Source organism: Nyctibius grandis, chromosome 7, assembly GCF_013368605.1.
Source record: "Nyctibius grandis isolate bNycGra1 chromosome 7, bNycGra1.pri, whole genome shotgun sequence".
Classification (NCBI taxonomy): Eukaryota; Metazoa; Chordata; class Aves; order Nyctibiiformes; family Nyctibiidae; genus Nyctibius; species Nyctibius grandis.
In genome coordinates this window covers 6,780,184-6,800,346 of record NC_090664.1, presented here as the reverse complement: position 1 = coordinate 6,800,346, position 20,163 = coordinate 6,780,184, and the positions used below count along the sequence as shown (strand labels likewise).

General features: G+C 37.5%; 1 protein-coding gene across 15 annotated transcripts in view; it reads left to right on the top strand.

The window, feature by feature from the left end:
* The window catches only part of LRRFIP2 (LRR binding FLII interacting protein 2), a 60,887-nt gene extending 41,002 nt beyond the window's left edge, over window positions 1–19,885 (top strand). For 7 of the 15 annotated variants that reach the window (XM_068405586.1, XM_068405581.1, XM_068405583.1 and 4 more), the window contains 10 exons: window positions 4,205–4,375; window positions 5,073–5,165; window positions 7,185–7,277; window positions 12,123–12,224; window positions 12,464–12,596; window positions 13,969–14,018; window positions 15,571–15,691; window positions 16,727–16,806; window positions 17,982–18,086; window positions 18,991–19,885. In XM_068405586.1, coding sequence (XP_068261687.1) covers window positions 4,205–4,375; window positions 5,073–5,165; window positions 7,185–7,277; window positions 12,123–12,224; window positions 12,464–12,596; window positions 13,969–14,018; window positions 15,571–15,691; window positions 16,727–16,806; window positions 17,982–18,086; window positions 18,991–19,101 — 1,059 coding nt within the window. In that variant the 3' untranslated portion in view covers window positions 19,102–19,885. The remainder of the gene's footprint in view (window positions 1–4,204; window positions 4,376–5,072; window positions 5,166–7,184; window positions 7,278–12,122; window positions 12,225–12,463; window positions 12,597–13,968; window positions 14,019–15,570; window positions 15,692–16,726; window positions 16,807–17,981; window positions 18,087–18,990) is intronic. The other 8 variants (XM_068405592.1, XM_068405591.1, XM_068405587.1 and 5 more) reach the window with 4 other exon arrangements.
* Window positions 19,886–20,163: the final 278 nt, after the last annotated feature.

The following is a 20,163-nucleotide window of genomic DNA, read 5'->3' as shown; positions in this document are numbered from 1 at the left end:
GCTATGGTTGTACTAAATTTGAATAAGACGTGAGATTGCTTTGTATTTTCAGAATGGATCTAACTCTCTCACTTTTGCATGTTTGCCAGCATCTCATGACTACTGTTCTGAATCAGTACTAATGTGCTATTATTTATTGTATTCCATTACAGTTACCAAAGAGCACAAGTGTGCAATAGACAATAAGATCTTGATCTGTGCTTGGCTTACAAAACTGAATTGCATTTTATGCTATTGTTAATACTGAATAATATGGTCCTAAGTTAATTTGCCTTCCATAGATACTCTTTCAGGAACCCTTCTTTCTAATTAGGAAGGTATTGCCTTTCTCTCAACTTCTGCTTTAGCAGTTTTGTCTTGTGTACATTAGAAGAGTTACTAGAATATCTGCTTTTACACTTCTTTTAAGTGTGTTTTCAGTGGCTGAGTAACAGTGATATGTAAGCACGCTACCTTCCTGTCTCTGTGGTTGCCCATCCCTTGTGCTGCTAAGAGCATGGTTTTTACCTCACTACAAATCTGCTGGGTGTCAGGAAAATAAACTCTGATGTGGATAGTTCTGATTTAGTGAGGTCTTCAAATCTTTCATGTCTCAGTTTGATTTAGTTTTGTTGATTCTTTTGATATTCCCTTGCATCAACTAGAAAGGAATCCTTTTTATTTCCTCAAATCTTTTCTTTTATGCATTTAACAGAGCAGTATCTTGAAATCTGCTGGGTTTATTTGTCCTGTTCTAGCCAAGCAGGCTAATTTGCATAGCCTTTTGGCTCTGCTGGTAGAATTGTGGGTGGTATTTCTTCATAGCTTTAGGTTATGTGGATTACACACTTTCATTCCAGCATATTCCCACTGCTTCATCCTTGGGCATCCTGCTGCCTCATTCAGGTGATTCAGAAATCCTTCCAAATCCATATTATTTCTCACCAAACTGGAAGATTACTAAAACTACATGAAATTCTTGAACCATAGGGAACACGTATAATACTGTACTCAAAAAGAAGGAACAATTCCAAAGAAGCCTTAGCAGTGTTCCAGGTTTTTTTTTTAACTGGTTGAAGACTCTTAGGCATAGCTTGGTTTCTTCCTGGGAAGCAATTCTCACTCTTCTGTCTCAAAATCAATGTATTCCTCTTCCGTAACTGCAGATTTTTTTTACCCCATTAACTTGTTGATTAATGACATTTAATCCAGTCTTTTAAGCCCCAATGTAGCCTCCTCTTTAAGGCTAGAGTCCTAGAGTACATGGCATACAATAAGAGGCTGAGACAACTGGATTTGATAAGTCTTGGGGGGGTGGGCGGCAGTATCATTGCTATGGTCAGCTGCCTGATAGGAGACTGTAGAGAAGAGAGGGTGGACTCTTTTCAGAGGTGCACAGTGACAGGGCAAGATGCAATAGACCAAAGTTGCATTGTAAGGGGAGAAATTCCCATTAGACCTCAAGAAGAAGAGTCTTCCCAAGGAAGGCAAACACTGGAATAGGTCATCCAGACAGGTTCTGCAGGTGACATCCCTGGAGATGCTTAAAACGAATTGGAGATGAGCTGTGAGCAGCCTGATCTTGGTTGGCCCTGTTTAATTAGGAGATTGGACCAGATGGCATCCGGAGATCTCTGCCAACCTAAATTACTGTATGACTCCACTTACCACACTCACAGAAACAATCAAATTGGAATTTTTTCCTAGTTGTACTTTTCGTTAAATTTTGTATCTCCCCATAAAAGGATTATAGCATTCATAATCCTAGTGTTTTCCTTTTTTCCCCTCTAAAATGAATTATTCTTTGAAAGTCTTTGGAAGGTTTAGTGTCTTTGACATTTTGTTTCACCAATCTTTACAAGATCTGTCATGTTCACACCATCACAAAAAATGTTTTCTGTGGTTTTAATCTAAAACTTAAGAATTACTTGAACGCGCTTACATGTGTTCTTTATTTTTTTGCTTTCTTCTGTCTTATGAATCTTCTTTGCTGTTTGCTATTTACTACTTCCCAGATGATAATGGTACCTTTCTTACCTTTTCACTACTTATACTGTCTTGTCTCTTCTGATCTGTAGTCTGTCAGGATATGTCATAAGTTATTTTTTCTGGGGTTTCTAAAATACTGTTGTTATCCAGCACAAAATTCCAGAATTTAGTGAATGGAATGGAGATATAAATACATGTGACTATAATAAAATTATAAAAGTTGAAATATGTACTTTAAGGACAGCTTTCTCAACAGGGAGATGTATAACATGGAATAGGGTTTGGGGGTTGGGTTTTTTAGGTTTCCTTAGGAAACTTAGATTCTTACCACCCTCTCCCCTAATGTTCTGTTTTCTGGAAAACCCAACCCTGGTGCCCTTCCTGCGCTAGTACTCCACCTGTCACAATACAAAGAATTAAACATGGAGGTTATGCTACCTATGCCTTCAAAGAACAGATCACATGAAATACTAGGGGATTTGTAATAGGGCACAGACCTACTTTGTAAAGAAAATGGCTTAATAGTTCCATTTCAATTCTAAAATTAGGACTCTAAATTTTGTGTTTTTAAAAGCATGCGTATTGAAATCACAGAATCACAGAATCAACCAGGTTGGAAGAGACCTCTGGGATCGAGTCCAACCATTGCCCTGACACCGCCCTGTCGACTAGACCATGGCACTAAGTGCCATGTCCAGTCTTTTCTTAAACACATCCAGAGATGGTGACTCCACCACCTCCCTGGGCAGCCCATTCCAATGTCTAATAACCCTTTCTGAAAAGAAATCCTTCCTAATGTCCAACCTGAACCTCCCCTGGCAAAGCTTGAGGCTGTGTCCTCTTGTCCTAGCGCTAGTTGCCTGGGAGAAGAGGCAGACTCCCACTTCACTACAACCTCCCTTCAGGTAGTTGTAGACTGCACTAAGGTCACCTCTGAGCCTCCTCTTCTCCAGGCTAAACAACCCCAGCTCCCTCAGCGGTTCCTCGTAGGTCAGACCCTCCAGACCCTTCACCAGCTTGGTCACCCTCCTCTGGACTCGCTCCAACACCTCAACATCTTTCTTGAAGTGCGGGGCCCAGAACTGGACGCAGTATTCAAGGTGCGGCCTCACTAGTGCCGAGTAGAGAGGGACGATCACTTCCCTAGACCGGCTGGCTACACTATTCCTAATAGAGGCCAGGATGCCATTGGCCTTCTTGGCCACACTACTGGCTCATGTTTAGCCGGCTGTCGATCAGCACCCCCAGGTCTCTTTCCACCGGGCTGCTTTCTAACCACTCTTCCCCCAGCCTGTAGAGCTGCATGGGGTTGTTGTGGCCGAAGTGTAAGACCCGGCACTTGTTCTTGTTGAACCTCGTGCCGTTGGTCTCGGCCCATCTATCTAACCTGTCCAGATCCCTCTGTAGGGCCTTCTTACCCTCCAGCAGATCGACACTCCCACCCAGCTTGGTGTCATCTGCAAATTTACTTTTGCATGCTTGAAAGTGTCTGGAGTGACAGTGGTTCTAGTATTTGAGTAGTTGACATTTGTTACAGTACTAAGAAAAAAAAATTAGGATAAAACCATTTTGGTAAATGTCAGAATTGCATAAGAGGGTGTATAGCAAGGCATATGTGCACCTTCAGGTACAGAATCAAGCATGTGAATCTTTACATACTTTTTTTTTTTTAAATCTTAGAAAGAAATAAAGACAAAATGTCTGCTTAAACAGAGAATCATTATTACTTAAGTGTGACTACCTTAAAACTTTGACTCCGAGGTATAGAGCACTACTCAAATAATGAGCATTGTTAAAGCTACTCTTAGAGATATTTCTGTGATTGTTTTTAGTCATTTAATTGTCTGAGTTCTCTCTGTCACATTTGTTGCCTCATTCTGAAGGGTCTTCTTGTGCATGCACTGAAAATAAAATAAAGCTGCGGTATTACTACTTTATCCCTGTGAGTTAAGTTGTGAAGGTAGCAGAGCAGAAAATGAAAGGGGAATATTATCTTGTAATTTTCATACTTTTGTAATGTTAACTTTTAATTGCTGTGTATGACTTAACCTGAATAATGGAAATTGGAACTGTGGCTTGATATTTCTAAAGAGAAGGTGTGTATAATAATTCAGAAACAAAAATCGTTGCATAATTTTACTGTATAACAGCACTCTTCAGCATTATGGTGGTATTTTAATGTAAACAACAATGCATCAAAAGGTTAGACTAATGTAATCCTTTCTATTATCTATAGGATTCACTAGCTGAAGTTGAAGAGAAGTACAAGAAAGCTATGGTTTCCAATGCTCAACTAGACAATGAGAAAAACAACTTGGTTTACCAAGTGGACACTCTAAAGGATGTCATTGAGGAGAAAGAAGAACAGATCGCAGAGTTCTATAGGGAGAATGAAGAAAAGTCAAAGGTACTGATTTTTAAGACTTTTTCATCTTCATAATTAGAATAAAAAAACATAGAAGCCTGGACTACTTGGAAAGAACAATTGAAAACTTATGGGTTAGTAGAAAAGTCTGTCTATCTCAGTGGCCAAAAATGTTTTCAGCGTTTTGGTTTTTAAAAAAAACAAAACACTCTCTCAAAAAAAACCAAAACAAAACACAACCACCCACCAAAAAAAACCCCAAACAAACCCCAAAACACATCCCAACCTGCCTCACACACTCCACCCCCCACCCCAATTAAATGCAAATTAATTGCATTTAATTAATAACTAATGATAAGATATGCATTTGAATCAAATAGGACATGTTCAGTCCCACTTTCTTGGAAAGGGAAGATCTGTATGGCAGCTTTTTCGAACAATATTTAGATAAATTCAGTATCTGAGATTTTCTAGTTAATATTGTGTTTAAACCTTTGTGGCATCTTTTCGCCCCACTCTAAATTTTATTAAATCTTCTGTATAGTAAGTACCTGGAGAACTTACCTAAAACACTGATTCTGTGATTTTTAGCCACTTAGGTAGAATTTCTCATATTGCTGCAGTAATTACTTGGGCAATGTTATGTTAAGTGATATTACTAACTTTTTTAAACTTTATATTAAAAATTAATGTCAAACCCAAAATAAATAAAAATAAATAATGAATTTATTTAATATAGGAATTGGAAAGACAGAAACACACATGCAATGTTCTACAGCATAAGCTGGATGAACTTAAAGAGGGCCTTCGACAGAGAGATGAATTGATAGAGGTATGTTCATATGAGATTGTGTATAATAGAACGTGTGCAAATAAATATGGTGTTAAGATTTGAATGGGAACAGCCGTTATACACAAAAAATATTATCTCACATTTTTAAGAAATAATTTATCTTGTTTTAGTGGGTAGAATTTAAGCTATGAATCTCTCTTAATTTATAAAGTTGAAAATGTCTCTGCAGGGTTTTCAAATGTGTAAAATCCTTAATTCCTGTGAGAATCGTGGTTCTCTCATGAATGTTCCTTGTATCTTTCCTTCCTTCTGAGGGCAGAAGTAATGTTTGTATGGCCAAAATCTTTTTGCATAACCAGAAGTTCTGATGCATGGATAATACCAAATATTATTCTGTGCCTTTCCCGAAAGTTTCCTTTTCAGGTATTTCAGATTTTTGTGGCCATCAGCCGCTGAAGTTTGCAGGAGTGAATGTTTGTCTGCTTAGCAATCAAGCATAAATACAGCACCATTGGTCTGCACGTTACTGGGTCATAACTGTGTTGCTGGGTGTGTGGTGTGATGTTCTCTTTTCCTCTCTCCCTGCTTTGATTTCTTTCCAGAAGAAATGAGCCCTAAAATCCCAGAGCTATTATCAGTCTTAATTTCAAAATGGTCCCCAAAGATATCTATTGTCAACAATATGCAGGTGTCCATTTCCCATTGATTTTGGTGGTAGCACTGTAAGTTGTAGTTCAATTAGTACAGCCTTTTACTTTAAGTAAAAATTGATGTTTTTAAATGCATGAACCAAAGTTTCCACTACCTGATTTTTCAAAAGCTATAGATTATTGCACTTCATTGATTGATTTCTTTCTCCATTAAGTTCTTGTGCTCTCCAGGCAGCAGTACAGTAACTCCAAAAGACTTCTGAAAAGTCCAAGATCTGTTATGGTTACTGAGAAAATACTATGCTTCGTGAACTGGAGTTGATATGAGTTGCTAGCAGAAGAAAAGGCATAAGATTAGCCTAAGCAGCAGCATTTTGTAGATTAATGCTGACAAGCAAAAACTTGGTAAATTCTAGTTGTAGCTCTGTCACTTGCTCTGGATTCTCTTCGACTTCACTGTGAAGGAAAAAAAACACTTTATACTTTCTTCTTTGGTGGTGGTTTGTTTTGTTGGGTTTTTTTTTAAGTATGTGAATCAAGAATATACAATAGATTTGTGTGGAGTGCTTTGGTAGAATGTAGCATATGTATGTTGAATATTCACCAAATGCATGCAGTCCCTTCAAAGATAAAGACAGTTTGCCCAGTATTTACCTTTGAGTAACTTCTCCCGCTATTAACACTACCAGATAATCTAGCTGAAGCTATTTAGCTTTTTGCAGAGAGACATTGTCTTCCATTCCCAGATGTAAAATCAAATTCGTTAGGAAGGCAAAAAATTATCTGTGGCCCTAAAAATTTTGATGTTATCTTCATAGATAATTATATAAGCATAGCAAAAAATTTTAGTTATGTTCGCAAGGCAAACAGCAAAATGCAGTGTTTAGTCAGATGAAAAACAGGACCACACTTGATATGTTTTAATATAGTATCAGAAAGCTGTCAGCAGCTGTATTTCACTTCCTGGATGCTTGATTAAAACTTCCTTCTTTATACTTTCAAGAAGGTTTCTATTTTGTAAAACGTTAATAAAACCATTTGTTAATGTAAGTGTTCATCTCCAAACAGGACTTCAAGGTATCTGGAAATCATAACAGGGTAATTATTTTCCTAAAGACATAACGTTATCCCCAGTCTGCAATGGGAACTGTTACTGAAGAAAAGTAGCTCTAGCTGCACTGAGTTCTCGCATCAACATTGATTGAACAGAATTAATTACCATTCTTGTGCATGAAGTCATAAGAGAAATGTTATGTTACACTTAGTTGCACCTTTTTTCTTTAACGTCAGGCTCATAAACTCTTCGGTTGACTTTTGCTATTTCATTTCCTTTATCTATTTGAATTTTTTTTTCCATTTCCTTACTTCTCTTTCCCCTTTTATTCTCTCCTCATCCTATTTACTACAGGAGAATCAACGCATGCAGCAGAATATAGACTCCATAACCAAAGAGGTGTTTGATCTCCAGGAGACAATTAATTGGAAAGATAAAAAAATAGGGGTATGAAACAAATATGGGGGGAAAGGTATTTTTTCATTTTAGAAGTAGATGGATGCCCCCTAACCCCTAAGGAATGCTGTGTACTCCAAAGAAATGAAGGCCACTCCCAATTTAAATATTAAAACATTTTGCAGTCTTTCTCTTTAGAAAATGAGCTCCGCTTCACCTTTACTTGCATAATGATGAATAACACTAAATAAATCTACAACATAATAAACTGTTATGCGTACAACTTTATAATTTTTTACAAAATTTTTTTTACCTGTAATGAGGGCTTGAAAAAGTCGTTGTTTCCTTATTCTTAATAGATGTAAATATTGCCTGGATCTGTATATTGATCCCTAGTGACATATCAATAATATAATTTTATTCAGATTTGAAATTATTTTAAAGCTTTTAATCTCCTTAGAGGCAAATGCAGTTTTCAAAACTTGAACTGTTTAAACCTTGCTCTCCACTTGCCTCCTGCCTCTGTCATCATCTTAACAGTTTGCATAAGAATTAGTGGATTTTAAAATGGTCTGCTTTCCATTGCCTGGGATGAGAGAGACAAAATACTCCAAATAATGGAAGACCTAGGGAACTGCAGGAGCTAAGGGTCAAAATGTAGAGAAGCCTGAGTGAGTATTTGTAGATCGTGCTTTCATTTGACATACCTAGTGCTAAAAAATATGATCTTGGACTGACTTCTGCAGCCACATTTGCACATTGCTGTATTGCACTTCTGATCCTTCTAGGGCTGGTTAGCTTGGATGCAACACTGAACCAGGGTGATTTTGTGATACCATAAACAAAATACCAGAGTTACAGAGTTACCAGAGTTGCAAACAAAATACCAGAGCTATTGGAATTGAGAGTTGGAATCGAAACAGTAGTTGCATGGGACCTTTTGAGGAGCAGCTGTAGGGCTCCTACATAGAAAGGAAGGTGGTACGTGAAGAACTGAGTCGAAGTGCACTATGCAGGTAATGTAGGTCAGGCAGAGTTTGTCAGCTTTGCTTCTGGGCAGCACAGAAGTGGTAAAACTGTCTCAGAGTCAGCCTGATCCTTGGTGATAACTACACGGCTCTGAACCTGTGGCTGTTCTGGGCCCCAAGTAGATTGCCCGGTGGCAAGAGGGAGGTAGCTTCATAGTCCTTAGAAAGGAATCATCTGCCTTTTAGTAACTCTGGGATCATTTCTCATAAAATGAATTTTATGCTAGATTTTGACGTATGCAGATTTCTTTGAAAATTGCTGTATTTGCTGGAGTTCCAGTCACTTTGAAAAGTTATCTTTTAACCAGTGGTGCCCAGTTAAAAGCCCTTTTATACTGTCTTTATTCAGTCCATACTTATTTTATATTTCAGTTCTTCAAACCACATTGCAGTCCTCTCTTTCATCATAAAATAATATTTCAACGTTTTTTTCTTCTGAACATTGATCTGAAAGGTTTTTATCTTTAATTAACCATATTCTTTCCATACTTACCCTTCACCTTTGTGTACTGGACTATCCCAATTTGTGTAATTTTTTTGCGCAAGCACTTTTTTCTCTTTCAAATACATTGCTAGAGTTAGTACAGAGCATATCATCTATCTAATGTTCAAAAAACTAGCTACCAGCCAGACTGATAAAGATATTTTTTCCTTTAGACAAAGTTGTCCTGCCAGTTTTTGTGTTCTTGTAAACACTGTAACTGGATTTTTTTCTAGCTTTTATTTTTTTACCATCTTGGAATTGAAATTTCTTAGTTCTTAAAATGTAAAAATGCTGCTGTCTTTTCTTTCTCTCTCTCTTCTGTTATCTGAAAACATTTACATATTTTTCTTAGCTCAGTTTTTGAGTCTTTCACCCCAATACTGACTGGTTTTACTACGTTTTACTCTGTTCCAGCTTCAGGAGTCTCTTGAGAAGCTTCAAAAAGTAGTAGTTTATAACTAGAATTGTAACCTAGTTTTACAATGTATGCAAGACTGATGCTGCCTCAGAGAAAGAAAGGGAGGCAAGCAGAACAGAGATAGTACGAGTCTGTTTTACACCTGCCTTCTTATATTGTCCTGTTTCTACAAAGTAATTGAAATTTGCAGTTTTATTTGGTCTTAAATTAGATTAATTTGAGGACACTGAACTGTAACTTCCAGGTTATATTCCTGAAATATACAGCCATTTTACTGTTCGTTGGCTCCAAATTGTACATGCATTGCCAATTTGAAATTGCAATGGCTTGTCTGAGTTTGGTATAGGTTTTATGAAGGTTTTTGGAATATTTAGAAAATAGGACCTCAGGCAAATCTAATTTCTGCCAAGTGGTCAGATTGTAGTCATATTGTTATGTTAAAATACACCTGCAGAGCTTAGTTGTGCTGATTATTTTTTTTTTTTTTTATTCCTTCCCCCTCTGTCCCACGATAAAAGAATTGTAGGCATAGATTTAGTACAAAATCCATGTCATGTATCCTAATCCCAGAGCATACAAACACTAGCAGTTTTACTGAAGTTTTTCAGCATTGAATAATGATTAGTAATCTCTCCACAGGTAGAAATAAATGGTTATATCGGTTTAATTTCCTTCCCCATCAAAATTTTCTGATTTCTAATACTTGTGCATAGCAAGTGGGGATAGAAAGGATGTTTTGGGAGGGTCAGTGGCATCAGAGGGCACTGCCAAGCACACAGAGGATCTGTCTGCAGTGGGATTCTGGGCCTTTGTGTCCATTCTCTCAAGTGGGTGAGCCTATTTCCCTCTCTGTCTCTGCTGCTGTTCTTCAAAAATGGCTGTCACGGTTTAAAGCTGGGCCAGCTATTAAACCTGTGGCAGACGCTCTCTATTAACCCTCCACCCCACCCGAAGGGAAAGGGAAAAGGGAGAGAGACTTACGGGTTGGAAAGTTAAAACAGTTTTAATAAACTATAATAATGAAAAAGAGTATAATAATAATATTGGAATAATCAAATATATACAAATATATACAAACCCAAAATTGAGCTCCCCCTATGTCGGCCACGTCACCGCTGGCACTGCAGGGCAGGCTCCGAGAAGGCCCAGGCTGGGCCCAGCGACGGTCGAGAGCTGGATTCAGGGATGCCCGGATCGGGATCGGGGGCAGCAGGAAAATGGACATAGTCCTCTTTGGACACTGGCCAAAGGCTCAAGCCGCAGAAGCAGCCCGAAGCAGCAGCAGCAGCACCCAAACACAGCAGGCGAAGCCAGGGAAGGGAAGGCGGGAAGAAGGGGCGAGACCCTTGTGATCCCCCCGCTTTATACTGAGAATGACGCGTATGGGATGGAATACCTTCGTTGATCAATTTTGGGTCACCTGCCCTGTCCGCTCCTCCCTGCAGGTGCGACCCCCCCTTCGGCTCTTCACTTGCAAGCAGTGAGGAATTCAGCAGTGACCTTGGTTTCTCTAAGACTAAGTACAGCAAGGGCCTTTCTGCATAACATCCCTACCAGCGCCTCAGTGATAACTACAAACTTTGAGTGTTATCAGTCCTAGAAGCAGACACTGTCTGCAAAACATGCAGTTACTTTCAGAAAGTGCAGTTACTTAGAAGAGACTTAGCTGAAAGTAAAAATCACTGAAAGGAAAATTGGCCTGGTTTGGGCCAAACCAGGACAATGGCAAAGGTGCATCTTTTAAGTGGAACACAAAGTAATGTGTAATGATTAAGGTTCTTCACACTGTTTATAAATATAGTTACAGATATCCAGTATGTGTTAGGATATAAAAGGACATCTTCTGAATTCTTAAACTATGATGTGACAGCTAATTCAACATGCTGTGAAAACATTACTTGTATTTTAAATGTCACAATTACATACTAATAAATCAAGTGCAACAGCGCTTAATTTTTTTTCTGTTGAAATTAACAGAGTAATGCATTAAAGCATTGCTCTGGTGTAAAGATTCTAGATAATTTTTAAAATTCAGCATACTGCAATTGTTATGTGGTGCAATTACAATACAAAGTTACACACCTTCATTTCTTTCTTGGTATCAGTACATTCCTAAACGTTCATGCATGAAATAAAGTTTAGTTGGATAATTTTCTTGGCAAAATGTGTGTACACTTTTGCAGTTGCTGTATGGTCAGGATTATTTGTAATGCATGCAGTATTGAACTTGAATGGAATACTGGGATGCTGCCCAGTGAAATGAAAATGTCTGATTAACTGCCAGGTAACACAGCTCCAGCACTGGTACGCAAACCCATCTATGTCCGTGTTGCGCTTCTAGCTGTGATCCTTTCTTGGGCTAAAATAGTGCTGCCACTGTTTCCTGCTTTTTTTTATCCTCTAAAACTGATTGCTTTGGTTTTATTAAAGGGTGGTTGTAATACTTAAGCAAGCAGTAAATAAACTAGTATTTGTAAGTGGATGACAGGCTTATATATATAAGGTGTTTTATGAGGTAAGATTTCTACTTCTATACCCTATAAAAGTTAGAGAAATCAGTTCAATGAACATGATGTTTTAGGATCTTTGCCTGAAGTTGAGTTCTAGCAAACTTTATTTCTGGCCACAGAGTGCCTATATTAAGAAGACTGACTTACTCTTTTGGTATTCCATTTAGTTTATCAAAATCTACCAAAAATAGAAAATACTAAATAGAAATCTATTATAGAATTTGCTAAGACCTGCCTGGGAAAAAATTATGTCATGAGAAACATGCAGCAATGAGGCTAGATACGGGACTTGTAAAAGGTAGTTATCAAAGATGTATGTTTACATATATTAAATAGCCCTTTTAACTTCTTTACTTTTATTGAGCTCTTTGTATTTACTTGTAGAAACTCTCTCTGCTATCTGTCATATGCTTTTTCTCTGTGCCGTTCTTTTTCTTGCTATCTGCCTGAACCCAGGCCCTAGAAAGACAGAAAGATTACTTTGACTGCATTAAGAATGAGCGAGATGCGCTCAGAGAGGAGTTGGCTGACCTGAAGGAAACAATGAAGAGAGGAGAGGTATGTTGGTAGTAGTTACTTTACAGTAACAGAAATCCAGGAAAGGGGCATGAAATCAAGGTCAATGAAAACGAGGAAGAATGGTTACTATTCTTGTGCAGTCTCAAAACCTGTGGATAAACGGCTTGTTCTGTTGTAACTATTTCGATCAACTTGAAAAGCTTTTTAAAAACTTCTCTGTCCAGTTATATTTTAGCACTGCTGTTGTATGAGTAGTTTTTTTTCTTTTGTGTTTTTAGAAACACGGATTAGTTATAATTCCAGATGGCACACCAAATGGTGATGTAAACCATGAATCGGTGGTTGGTGCAATAACAGTTGTATCACAGGAAGCTGCTCAAGTCTTGGAATCTGCAGGAGAAGGACCACTAGGTAAAAATATCCTAACGTACATTATAGAGTGTTTGAAGTCTTTGTTTGCTTGCTGTTCACAGTGGGTTGTGATTTACAGCCACAGAAAGATACCTGTGATGCTTCTGGAATACATGTTTACACAACTTTTAAGGGTTGCAGTTCTTTTTGTTTTGTTTTTTTTTTATGCTGAGTAAAAAGACAGCTGTATCTTTTAGTAAAAACATCTTAATAGTATGTGCTTGGTTGTTTGTAACTGATTAGATCTCTTGGTCCAGTTTCTGTTTTATTACTGTCAGAAAATATCTTGCCTAAAAGTGTAGTCTTTTTGGATTAGTAAGTTTCCTATTGTGTTTAATGAAAAAAAAAATCTTTAAAACTATGTCTAATCAATGAAAGAACTTCTGTTATAGAAAACAATGCATTGTACATTCTTTGCTCTCCTTGAAATACATCTGCCTTTACAGTGTAAAGCAAGTTCAGTCTTTCATCACATTAATTATAAAAAAAAAAATAAAGTTTAAAAAACATCCAAAAAATGACACAGACAACAGAAAGATACAGGTTTTGGGGGCCTTTATTTTAACTTGCTTTTATCCTTAGGTTGAACAAGTTATTGTATGCAACTCTTAGTTAACATGCAAAGAAACATCTGCATACACTTGCATTATATTTGTACATAATACATAGTAGTTGCATATTTTTGTTTTGACAGAGATTAGACTTGTTATATGTTTCTGCTGTGGCTCCATCATAGTGAAATACAGATGTCTTTATGCTCTGTTACTGTTAAAGTTACCATTTCCAAGGGAGCTGCTCTAATCTTAGTATGGTGTTGCTTGACAGACTGTTTTTGTAGCCATTACTGATCTTCTGACTGATTAAGAGATATTGCAACATTCCTGTGGGTCCTTTCCCAAGTACTTTTTTTGTGGTTTGAGAACGCTTTTCTACAAACTTGCTAAACATATAGGGAAGCTTCAAACCTTCCCTGAAGCAACAGCAGTCTTTAAGAATAAAACAAGGAAAAGAGTATACAGTCAGAAGAAAATTTTCTTGGAAATGGCTATTCTAGATATTGGGAAAAAACTGTGTTTTATTATTAAAAAAAAATCCTCAGTTGTTAATTTACTTTGAAGAATTACTATAATTAGAGGTCTTGCTTTTAAAATTGTTGCACTAATAAACATTGTGAACGAAATATTTTTCCCTTTTTTCTGGTATTAACTGAAGGCTGGTATGTTGTTATTAGTGAGGTATCAAAGTTTTATGCTCCCAGTGCTATGAGCTTTAAGTTTGAAGAGCATTATAGTTGAAAATGAACAAACAGTTATGAAAAATATGTTCATAGTTACAGATTTCTCTGATTTTTAATTGGGTTCTTTGGTTTTAGATGTCCGGCTACGAAAACTGGCTGGAGAAAAGGAAGAATTATTGTCCCAGGTAAAATAAGGTCTTCTTTTCAGACAGTCTTTTGTGTATCCTTTTGCAGACTATTAATATATTAGCAATAAACAAATATTAATCAAATACTTAAGCACCAAAGCAAAATAAAATACTCAACTTCTTACCTGGCTGGCTAGCAGGAATTATAAGCTACTCTCACTAGTGTCCTTATCCATGTGACTTTGATCTTGGTTGGTAAAGAACCCTCATTTCACTAACTGGTTAGCTGAAATCTAACTTGCTGCTGACTCTACTATTAGTGCACGTAATTAAAGTTATTTCTTTTATTTTTTCTTATGCAGAAATACTAAAGTCAGTACAATGACATTCTTATAAGCTCAAGTGGCACTTTCTTCCCAATTGCCAAGTGGTACATTTCTTTGATCGTTTCAGTTACTCAAATAGAAAATTAATATTATCAAAGTAATTGTATTTTAGTACAGTTCAGTACTGAGAAGAGAGTACTTGAAAACATATAGCCACTGAACAATTGTTAAGAAAACCACAGTTTTTGTGCTTCTAGTTGAACACATGGCAAATTTAAAGTGGTGTTGTCAATGTTTGTTTTTGCTGGGAACAAATCTTAATTCTAGTACAGATGCTTGGTTTAGAATGCCAATAAATTCTAGTATTGAATCAAGACTGTAAAATATAAGTATATAAATATAAGTACATAAAGACGTATATGCATATTTATCACCATATAATTGTAAAGATCACTGTTGAAATATTTGGTTTATATCATGAATGGGAGTTTTGCAAGTATAATTCCCATACCACTAATCTGTGGGGCAATATTTTGATAGAAGAGTCAAGAAAGTAGCTCCCACTTCTTTCATAAACTCCAGACACAGAGGACATAGCTGAGGAATCTGTGTTCCTTGATGATAGGAAAAATCACAAGACAGCTGTTGTAGCATAAAATGGACCTGTTTAATGTGCACTACAGACTTGCCTAGGACCATTGCTTCCAGGTGGAGTAAAAGAGAGGACCCCAAAAAAGCTGCAGATTATTCTTTCTGTAAACGCATGAGGATATTGTTCATAATCTTAATACATGTTTACAGTGTAAAAGGTATACTGTAGAAGAAATGCATAGAGTTTAACACCGCTGCCGCCTCCTCTGGGGAGGCAGCTCTGTTAGAGTTACTGGGTGCCCCTGGATTGCGCAGAGTTCACTGCAGCACTGACCAAACTGGTGGGTTTGGATTGTGCATTGACATGCAGAGGGCACTCACCCAGCAATGGGGATGGGGGACTGCAGCTGCTGGCCTCCCATGGCCTCCCATGGCCTCCCATGGCCTCCCATGGCCTCCCATGGCCTCCCATGGCCTCCCATGGCCTCCCATGGCCTCCCATGGCCTCCCATGGCCTCCCATGGCCTCCCATGGCCTCCCATGGCCTCCCATGGCTCTGCTACACCCATTCCGGAACAGCCTCAGTCAGTGGCATCTCAGGACTGCTCTGCCTTTTTCCCATTGAACATTTAGATACACAGCTACTGAACTTCTGGGAGTCTCTTTTTCACAAAAGAACACTTCTTTTTCAGGTTAGAAAACTCAAGATGCAGTTGGAAGAAGAACGACAGAAATATTCCAAAAGTGATGGCATGAATCCAGATATCATAGGCTTAGAGAACGGTTCTGACTTGCAGCTAATTGAAATGCAGAGTAGGTATATGGTTACTGTTCAAAGGTATTCTTACTGGGGAGAGAAAACAGCCTCCTCCAACTGCTTTTCCTATATTGTTGAGCAGTAGTAGTATTGTGTATGAATATATCATTGAGCAGCTAGTTTTTTGGTGGTATGTCTCCTTGCAGGAAATTTCCTACTGCAGAATAGCGTAAAAATCTGCCTCTTTCAGTGTTGAACAACAACATTCTGGGAAGTTATTTTTCAGTTGATGAACTTGCCTAGAATGGGTGCCACTACTTGAGCAATTTCAATTTTTAGATAAGATTTTCAGCTGAGATACTATTTTAATATATTCTACCTGTTTTTTTTATTTTGTTGAATTTTTGCAGAAAGTTATCTAAAAGACTATTATTCTCTGAAGCAAAACATGAAAAATTATTAAAGTTTAGCACAATATTCAATGTTGCTTCATAGAAGCTCTAAGCTACTTTCCATTTCAAGCAGGCTATTTCTTCAGCTGAAAACTTTACTTGTTTGACAGATTGTCATTGAATATGCTCGTGGCAATGAACATGAACAGAGCACTGGCAATGTCAGGGCTTAAATGTAATGCCAAAATAATTTGCAGTGCTCCTTGGAGTTTGTCAGGCAGGTTCAAGCCTTGTGCTCCTTGCCATTCAAATGTTATTCTAGATGTCTATGCTAAGTGCTGCTGGTATTATGTCTGTTGTGATTGACCCATTTTGCAGTGTGTGTTGGTTACTGCATTGATTCTCTTTTTTGAGATTAGTTTGATCTAAATATGTGTGTTTTAAAAGGTGTGTATCTCATTTATACATCTGTGATTTAATGCACTCTTACGGAGACAGTAGTTGTGTTCTCTAAACAACAGGAAAATTATTTCATTTTCATACTCCCAAAAAAGATTTCTGAAAGAACATTTAACCACTTTATAATCTTGTATGCAAGCTTCTCAATAAAATAGTCTTTTTAATGAATTTTAATTAAAAGGGAAACTGCCAATTTAGAGAGTTGCTTTGAGTAATATATTAATGTCAATTTTTGTCTAGGAGATGCCAACAGACAAATTAGTGAATACAAATTTAAGCTTTCAAAAGCTGAACAAGATATTACTACCTTGGAACAAAATGTAAGTGTCTTTCTTTGTATTTATTATCATTACACTTACTTCGCAGACTTTTACAAAACTCTCTTCAACAAAAACTATGAAAACATATTTCATCATTTGGTTTACTGTTTGTTCTTTAGTTTGCACAGAATGGCACTACATTTGTATTTTTTCATATTTCCTGCAATTCAATACCTGTGCATAGTCTAACTATAGGAGCAAATAGTCTGCAGTTAATTTACTAAGATGTAAGTGTACAGCAGAATATAAAGAGGAACTGAAGCTACTAATTCAAGAAAATCAGTTTATGTAGCTTAATTACTTGTAAGAAAGTTGTATAGACTGTGGAAGGTACATAACTTACTCTGAAATTACAGAGTGTGTTTTTACAGACAGACATATCTCTCTCACGCTGATTTATTCACACTTCATGATTGTAAGTCAGTAACGTGGTATTATAGTTCAGCATTTCTGTAGACCTCCTAAAAATCACATAAAGGATTATAATTTGAATCAGAGATGCAAAGTTGGTCTCTCTTGCACAGCAACAGGCTACTAGCCCGTCCTATGGATTTGGGGGTAGCAGGGAGCTATAAATATAACAATCCAGCAAGTGGGCTTTAACACCTGCAGATTGCAACCAGGATTTGTCTCAAGCCCCCTGTTCACTGCTAAATTCTGTGCTTGAGCTGAAGACCTCTTGCATCATGTCCTGGTAACAGTTACAGTCTCCTTTCTACTTTGCACCTTTTCATATGGTCTCTACTTTTCAACTTTCCAGCTTTTGTTTTTAATCCCATGTGTTCCCCAATTCTTGATTTTTTTGTTTTGGGTTTTTTTCTAACTCTTCTCTCTGCTTAGTTCTTTAACCTTCTGTATCTTCTCAGCTGTCTCCTATGCTGTGTTCCATTCTCTACTGTGACCCTTGCCAGGGAGGGAAAGGCACTGAAGGGTATTCCAAGTTTCTGCCCACAATTTATTTTACTGTTTTATTAGTTCTTTTAAACACTCTCTTTGCAATTACGGCTGCTGCTAACACAGTTAAACCTACTCTTTCCAGAGAGAGATGTTATGGATAATTCACAGGATGCTTTGTGTTATGGTGGCTTTTCAGAAAGGGAAGAACAGCTGATGGCAGGTGAGCTCAGGCTGGAACACCTGAGTAATAGTTCCTTTTGTCTTGTTTGGGTTTGCAGATTGGACGACTTGAGGGGCAGGTTGCAAGGTATAAAAATGCAGCAGAAAATGCAGAAAAAGTAGAAGATGAACTCAAAGCTGAAAAGAGGAAGCTTCAGCGAGAGGTAATTGACTTTATTTCTTTTTCAGCTGGATGCTCCTTTCAGTCTTGAACTGCTGTCTTTTGCCTCCAAGCTCTGGCTTTTTGTAATCTTTGGTTACAGCTTTTAAGTCTTTTTTGAGGAGGCCTCAGAGTCTATTAGTGTTGCATTCAGAAGACAACTGTAGCACATAGAAGTAATACTAATTACAATTCAATACAGTACTTCCTTGAAAGGAAGGATCTAAAGTTGTATTTTCTTCTAAATGTGACTTGTACTATTTTAAGCTAATCCTTCCCATAAAAATTACTGGGGAGTCCAATGCTCCCTATGTCAAGTGCCAGTCTGGGAAGTTTCCAGCAAGCACCTCACGGGGAGCTGGGAAGAAGCTGTATTTAACTAAGCTGTTGATCACGCTTGCTTAAGAGCTGCTGCATGACTAGCATGATGCTAGTCATGATGTCTCCCTGGAAACATTCAAGGTCAGCTTGGATGGGGCTCTGAACAACTTGATCCAGTTGAAGATGTCCCTGCTCATTGCAGGGGGTTGGACTTAGATGACCTTTAAAAGTCCCTTCCAACCCAAACTATTCTATGATTCTATGGCTGCTATCCATGGGAATAAATATCCATCAGCAAGTAACAATGGTGGAGAGGGCTTCACCTTTAAATAGCATGTAACAGGAGGTTGCAGGCACCTAGCTCTTCTGGAATGAGTACATGTTTGAATTGCTTTCCAATTATTTTTTTTTAGCAATTGAATTCAAGTTCACCTGAGTGCAATAATGAAAGTGTTGTGTCTTATGTGGCACACTTATAAAGCATATAATACCTATATTGCTGATTTAATTTTCTCTGTCAAAGGTTAAGAACAGCAGAAAGTCCAAGTAAACTTAAAATGATCATAACTTTTGCTTTCATTTTCTAGTTAAGAACAGCACTGGATAAGATAGAAGAGATGGAGATGACCAATAGCCACTTAATGAAGAGGCTGGAGAAGATGAAGGCAAATAGGACTGCGCTTTTGTCTCAACAGTGAAGTGGAAATTGAAAAGATGATGCACTGCTCCTTGAATAACTAGCCCCTAGCTTGTTTTTAAATACAGACTTTCATTGGCACAAAATATTTGAACACTGAGCTGTTCATCGGTGTTTTAGTTTCATAATTAAATGGCATACTTCTTTTTGTAACTTATGAGAGAATGAAATGTAGTTTGAATTCCCACGTGAATGACAGCAATTTTTCTGTAGTGTTTGGTTCTAGAGTCAAAGCTAGAGCACAATGCTGTTATGTTCGACTTAGCGATAGAAAATGTTTTTACAACTGTGGAATCAAGTTTACTCACGATCTCTTTTGGCTGCTTTAATGATGCTTGATGCTCGGAGACAACTGCATGAATTCAAGAAGACACTGTATTACTGTATTATAAACTAACATATACTTGCTCAAGACATCACACAGCACAAGTGCCTTTTATCTGGTGCAATTTAGACTTCATTGTTGAAATAACCTTTGAAATCAGATAACATTTTATTTTGAGATACATTTGGGGTATTCGCTAAACTTTATACATTTTGAAAATACATTTTTGTAAAATATTTAAATTTATAAGAAATAGGGACTGTATATAAATCTGCTTTTTTGCATGGGCACACCTGAGTTCTAGGTAATTTTGTCAAATACTAGCCTGATACTCTTAATAGTAAGAGTGCAGATTTAAAAAAAACTGTTGTACACCATCAAATTATATGTCATCTGCTGCTTAAGTGTGAATTGAAATTTTAGGGTGGGAGGAAGGGGTGGGAAATGTGGATAAGGAATTTATTAAATGGACACTTTACTGACCAAAACCAGATGTTTTATGTTTTCTTCTAAATACTGAGACACCAACAGGACAGAGCAAAATCTCTGCACAATAGTAAATTCTGATCTCTATATTCTTGAAAAGTATCTGTTTGGCTTTGAAATAGTTTGAAATTTTTTTTTCTGATTTCTTAGCTTGGTCTGCTATTCTTTGACAGTACGGCTGTGGAGGAGGGGGGCAGTGCAAGGAAGAAAGTGCTTTCTGGAATGCTGTGGGTTTTGTCTGTAGCCTACTCT